The sequence below is a fragment of the Magnolia sinica genome, chromosome 6 (assembly GCF_029962835.1).
Source record: "Magnolia sinica isolate HGM2019 chromosome 6, MsV1, whole genome shotgun sequence".
Classification (NCBI taxonomy): domain Eukaryota; kingdom Viridiplantae; phylum Streptophyta; class Magnoliopsida; order Magnoliales; family Magnoliaceae; genus Magnolia; species Magnolia sinica.
Genome location: NC_080578.1, coordinates 37,104,521 through 37,110,520, shown reverse-complemented (window position 1 = coordinate 37,110,520; position 6,000 = coordinate 37,104,521). Strand labels below are relative to the sequence as shown.

General features: G+C 41.8%; 1 protein-coding gene across 1 annotated transcript; it reads left to right on the top strand.

Annotated features, from left to right (window-relative positions):
- The first annotated feature begins 908 nt into the window (after positions 1 to 908).
- LOC131248661 (ribosome-binding factor PSRP1, chloroplastic) lies at positions 909 to 4,033 on the top strand. The gene is made up of 5 exons (XM_058249045.1): positions 909 to 1,269; positions 1,353 to 1,496; positions 1,573 to 1,833; positions 3,541 to 3,649; positions 3,741 to 4,033. The coding sequence occupies exons 1-5, from the start codon at positions 1,000 to 1,002 to the stop codon at positions 3,869 to 3,871; spliced, it is 915 nt and encodes a 304-aa protein (XP_058105028.1). The 5' UTR covers positions 909 to 999; the 3' UTR covers positions 3,872 to 4,033.
- Positions 4,034 to 6,000: the final 1,967 nt, after the last annotated feature.

The following is a 6,000-nucleotide window of genomic DNA, read 5'->3' as shown; positions in this document are numbered from 1 at the left end:
ATCCAGATGGGCTCTTTTAAGTGCTCTCGCGGGACTGAACTCTGCAACTGCATTTGCAAGTTCACACGTGTCGATTGTGTGATATCCGGACCGCTAATGCTGTATGTACACGACTCAACCGTTTATATTCCAATACCTGAAAATATGGTCATCCTGTGTGTATGAAAGAAAGGATCGGTTATGAGGCTTGACTAAGGGTCCAAATTTTAAAGGTTCTTTCGTGGCATACCTGATGGGAATCTAGGGCTGTTTTTAAGAAATTGGGAATTCAATGATATGTCCCACCTGATTAACGGTTTGGATCTTATAGTTAGCATGTATTCCAGGCACTTACACACCAGAAAGTGCACATACCAAATGCACTCCTGCATGGAGTTCTCGTTTTTCATGTGGATATGGTCCATATGGATGACTGCCAAGTTGAGACCCATCGCAATATTCGAAACAAAATCGGAAACATTTTCAATTAATCGCGATGAAATATTTTTTATTTATTTTTTATAATTTCATGAAGGAGAGAACATGCTTTAATATCGATATGATCCAAACCGTCCATCTGGTGGATACGGACATGGATTCTCAACATGGGAAAATACAGGGTAAATCTGATAAATCTCACAACAGGACTTAAATTTTTTTAAAAAAATGTAGCGGTAGAAGTTCAAATAAAATTTTCACGGATCATTTGTTATATAAATAAAATTAACGTCAGTAATTTAATGAATCATAGACCATATATAGTAATCCCCACCATATTGACTGTTCCGATCACCATAATATGGCTCCCTGTGGGTCCCACATCGAGATTAACATTGCACTATCAACAGCGCGATTAACATCAAAACATTCTCCCCCTCCCATCCTCTTCCCTGGTTGCTTAAAAACAGAAGCTCAGTCTCTCTCTCTCTCTCTCTCTCTCTCTCTCTCTCAAATCTCCAATCCCCCTCGAAGAAAAAAAGAAAGAAAATCCCCAAAATATCCAATCTACCACATTAAAAGATGGCTATGGTCGTTCTGCCCTCCTGCTCGTCCTGCTCTTCTTCTTCTTCTCTACACTCCTTCAACACCAAAACTCCTATCTCCTTCTCCTCTTCAAACCCTACCATCTCATCTCTACATTCCCATTTCCTCAACCCTTCCTTTTCCCTCTCCCTCTCTCCTTCTCAACCCAAACCCAAACATTCCTCTCCCAACATCCTCACCGTCCGCATGTCCTGGGATGGCGCTCTCTCCTCCGTCCGATTGATAGTCCAAGGCAAAAATCTCGAGGTAGATTCTCTCTCTTTCTCTCTTCAGAAAACTCAGCAAAAAATCTCACCTGAAATCCATTCCCATTTTCTCGATAATTACAGCTCACGGATGCAGTAAAACGCCACATCGAAGATAAGCTCGGGAAGGCCGTACAGAAGCACAGCCAACTCGTCAGAGAAGTAGACGTCCGGCTGTCCGTCCGCGGCGGTGAGATCGGGAAAGGCCCGAAGCTCCGCAGGTGCGAGGTGCGTGCAGTGGCATTTCCGTAATTCTTTGCTTCTTTGGTGGTGTTTTTTAAAGGGGTTTTAGGGTTTTCTGTAGGTGACGCTGTTCACGAAGAAGCATGGAGTGGTACGGGCAGAGGAAGATGCAGAGACGCTTTATGGAAGCATAGATCTTGTGTCATCGATTATACAGAGGAAATTGAGGAAGATAAAGGAGAAGGATTCTGATCATGGACGGCACATGAAAGGGTTTAACCGGTTGAAGGTCCGGGATCCAGATCCAGTGGCTCTTGCAGTAGAGGAGGATGAGAATCTTGATTTGGTTCCTCAAGAAGGGGACAGAGACGTCATTAATGAGGTTTTCTCTAAAGCTTTTCTTGATTATGTTTCTCTTAGTGATGGAACATTTCTGAATTTTGATTAGTTCATTCTTTCTATTTGCTGCATTGTAGTTTTGTAGTTTCTCTGATGGGTCTATGTTACTTCTCTTGCGACTGTTTTTGGACCATCCACTCACCGTACTTGTTCTCGCTCGATTAATTTCATTTGGTTGTCCAGGAACCCTCTAGACCTTCTAGACTATTCTATACAAGTCTAGCTACAAACTTCCTAAAGAACTCTAGAATCTTCTATAGATTTCTACACACCACTACAAGGGTCTAGCCTACTCCTGAACCTTCTACTCTCTTCCACTAAAAAACAATGTTTGTCATTTTCATAGGAGTATTTCCATCAGTAGATCAAGGTAAAAGTCATATAATAAGGTTTGATCGCTTGCTGAATTTCACTGACTTTTGAGCATCTCAAGCTCCAAATAGCTAAAGTGGGCAATTCAACTAGTCTTGGTATTCGTTGATTACTTCAATCCCTTTATCAATGTAGGATGCGCTTTAGTTCTAATAATTAGCCTTTGCTTCTTCAAGAGCTTGTTTGGCAAAGCAAGCTGCCTGAGATTAACTTTCGTTGGGTGATAGATTTACACCTGACTTTGTGTATCTCGAGGTCAAAGTGTGGTGAGGGACACTGTGTGCCTGGCCTACTTAAATGGGTGATGGTGAAACATAAGGATAGGCATTGCCTGCTGGCATGATTTTTCTTCATCCAAATTGGAAACCCAAATGTAGCAAATATGCTAGATTGGACTCGAAATCTTACCCTAGGCCAATGTGGAAACTCACTAGGGGCAAGGAAGAATAAGATCCGCAATCCCCCTTTTTATGTTCATGTAAAATGGTACATTCCTTTCTTTTCTGTTGCTTATAGAAATTTCATTTTTAGCTAATAACAAGTTTCTGGGCTAAGGCTATGCTGCATATATATTAGTTTTTTTTTTGGGTTAGCTTGTTAGTACACACTCATGTCAGTACACACACTCCATGTTAGCCACCCCCGCTAGGGATCGATACCAAGACCTCAAGTGTTGAAACGAGGTATCTCCACTCAGTCTGCCAGTTGAGCTATGGATCTGGGTGTATATATTAGTTGAGTGTAGATGTTGTTTTAGGTAATCAGCTTGCACAAACCTTCTACTCAGGTCCACTCCTGCTTCAGATCAAGCTGGACTAGCTCCTGTTACTAGTTGTCTAAACTTGCTTAAATTCCCGCACTTGATTGTATTGCTGCTTCCCTTCATGCTTTGTACATGTCGGCATGAGAGAGTGAGACCTCTTTTGTCTAGCGTTTTAGGAAATCTTTGTATGCCTACCTACATCCTCTTACTGTTATTATGCTACTTAGCATTGGCATTTGGATTGCTTTGTATTGTACTGTTTTGTTAACATGGTGGTGAGCTTTCAAGATGAGTGTTCAAATTCAATAGCTATGTTTGGGATTGTTTGGTTACTTGAAAATCCAGATGAGTTTGTTGGAATTTTAAAGGTTATTCTGTTAGGGTCCACTGCATGTGCACTCTTTTATAAGGGTGCAACTGCATATGTATACAACGGCACTCATCCTACAACTATTTGTAGATTAATGTATAGGTATTCAGGCATTTTCCAGCTTTGAACTTTCTTGCATTTAGGGAGCATTCTCACTCATACTAATCAAAGAAAAATCTCTGTAGATTGTTCGCACCAAGTATTTTGACATGCCGCCATTGAGTGTCAATGAAGCCCTAGAGCAGTTGGAGAATGTTGATCATGACTTCTATGGCTTTCGAAACGAAGAAACTGGTAGGAGATGTATGCTTTATTTTCTGTTTGAATTAAATGGCAGAATCTCATCACTCTCTTGCTAATGTTTGTTTATCACGTGTGGACCCAGGCGAGATTAATATTGTGTACAAGCGGAAAGATGGGGGGTATGGGATAATAATCCCTAAAGGCAACGGCAAAGTGGAGAAGATTGAAAAACCGGTGGTGGATCCAGCAAAAGAACCTTTTCTTGCAGAGTAGATGACTGGATGTGTAAGATAATTTTTGCATGATAGCGAATCTATGTGAACATCAAATGGATATAGAGCTATGCCTTTGCAGGCTCGGTTGGATAGGAAATGTATCTGATCCCGGCGAACTAAAAATGTAAAACAAACCCCCATGGCCAGGTTCTCACTGCAAGTGCTAAGAGATTTCTTTGTGGTTGATCTTTCTCAAAACTATGAAGTTCCACATAATCTCATGGGAAAGAGCAGAGGACATTTATTTGATGGGCAGTGCTGTGACCTGTGGGACCAGTGGGTTGCACAAGGCTCGTTGATCTCAACCGTTCATCGAACTGGCATCGATGGTGGACCTGGTGGAATGAATTGTTTGGAAATACAAATAACCAGAGCCACCCCCATGTAGGATGGATGGCCCAGGGAACTCTACCCGTCCATGGAAGAATTCCACAGTTGAAAAACACACTGAATGGACAAGCCAAGCCATCAACAGCTAACCATTTCATTTTTATGCTACCGTTGGAGGTAACCATTCAAAAATGGTTAGTAAGCTAAATATTGGAAGGAGGTCATCGAGGATGGGACCCACGAGATGGATAATCTGAAGGCATGGGATTTGGAGCAGCCATCCTTCATATGAGATTTTCTTCATTTTCAAATAAGTGCTTATGGCTCAGCAACCATCCCCTCCAGTATGCTTTTAGCTCACTATGTGCCTATGTTTTCATTAATTTCTATTAGCCTCTTGAACTCCAAGGCTACGTAAATATAAATAAATGGGTGGGGGATACTCTGAGAGTGCAATGGTTGACATGCTGGCACTAATTCAAACTAGACCAGCTAAATTGATGGATAAACAAGTAGATGATGATCGTCCAAAATTTGATTGATCCAATGAGTCTTTTACCTCCATTTAATAGAGTGGTTGTGGATTACACCTTTGCTCTTTAAAAAACCTCCTGATTAGTGGTTCATTTACCTATTGGACTGTTGAATATTTCTCATTTGGGCCGTCCATTAAATGTCCGATAATCATCCAGTTATTGAATCAAATCAGTGTAATTTCCAGTCTGGACGCACAACTGGGACGGTCTAATTTAATCAGTTGCATGACACGTATGCAATTTTTCCAGTGCATGTGTATATCAGCAATCGCACCGTACTGAAGTTTCTCATAATAATCTGCAATTCAAGTAGTTCTGATCATCCAAGAAAATTGTTGGTCCCATCATCTTAGACTTCTCATTGCACTCAATGCTCCAAAGAACCGTCGAGTTCGGATTTGAAAGAATTCAGCAATTAAAACATATCCTAAGGTCAAGTGGACCACACCACAAGAAATCGTATGAATTGAATGCTGACCTTTGAAAGCTTCCTGGGGGTTTTTTTTTTGGATCGAGCTGATATTTGTGTTTTCCCTTCATCATGTTTGTGTGTCCTCGTGAACATGAACAGGTTAGATGACAAATAAATATAGTCGTGCCCCTCAGGAAGGTTTCAGACTATCACCACTATTTCTTGTAGTGTCTCTCACTTGAGTTTTTGATATGTTTCAATTTTGGGTTCCTGCCCTAAAATGAGCTGGTAAAAAGTATGGACGGTGTGGATAAGATATATACATCACGGTGAGGCCCATAGAATTTACTTGGTACGCAATCTTTGTCCCTTTGCGAATAGAATTTGGTCCAGCTTAGGGTTTGGGTGGAAACAAAGGGTGCCACTGCTGCGAAAGAGAGATGGTGGAAATATCCGGCACTGCCTCTGTTGAGAGGCCGGATTGGGCTTTCGGATGTTTGCGTCCAAGCACAGCCCAATTTTACAACGAGCTTGACTTTTAGTTCCAAGCCCGGCCTTGAGCCTAAACTCCATCACAGGCCCGCAAGAGCCGGCCAGGCCTAAAGCCCACAGGCCAACACGGCCCATTACCACCCCTACCTCGGGCTGAACTTGGATCGGAGTATCAGGGCCTAGGGCCAACTCAGGCTTAAAATTAAAGCCTGCATCTGACAGGCTTGAACCCTGAACCATGTTCAACAGCCCATCAGCCCGGTCTGAGTCGGGCATGGCCTGACCTTAATGGTTTGCAAAGGTAAGTACATTAAAATTTAATAATTACCTTGGGTACCTTTTTCAAAAAAATAATAT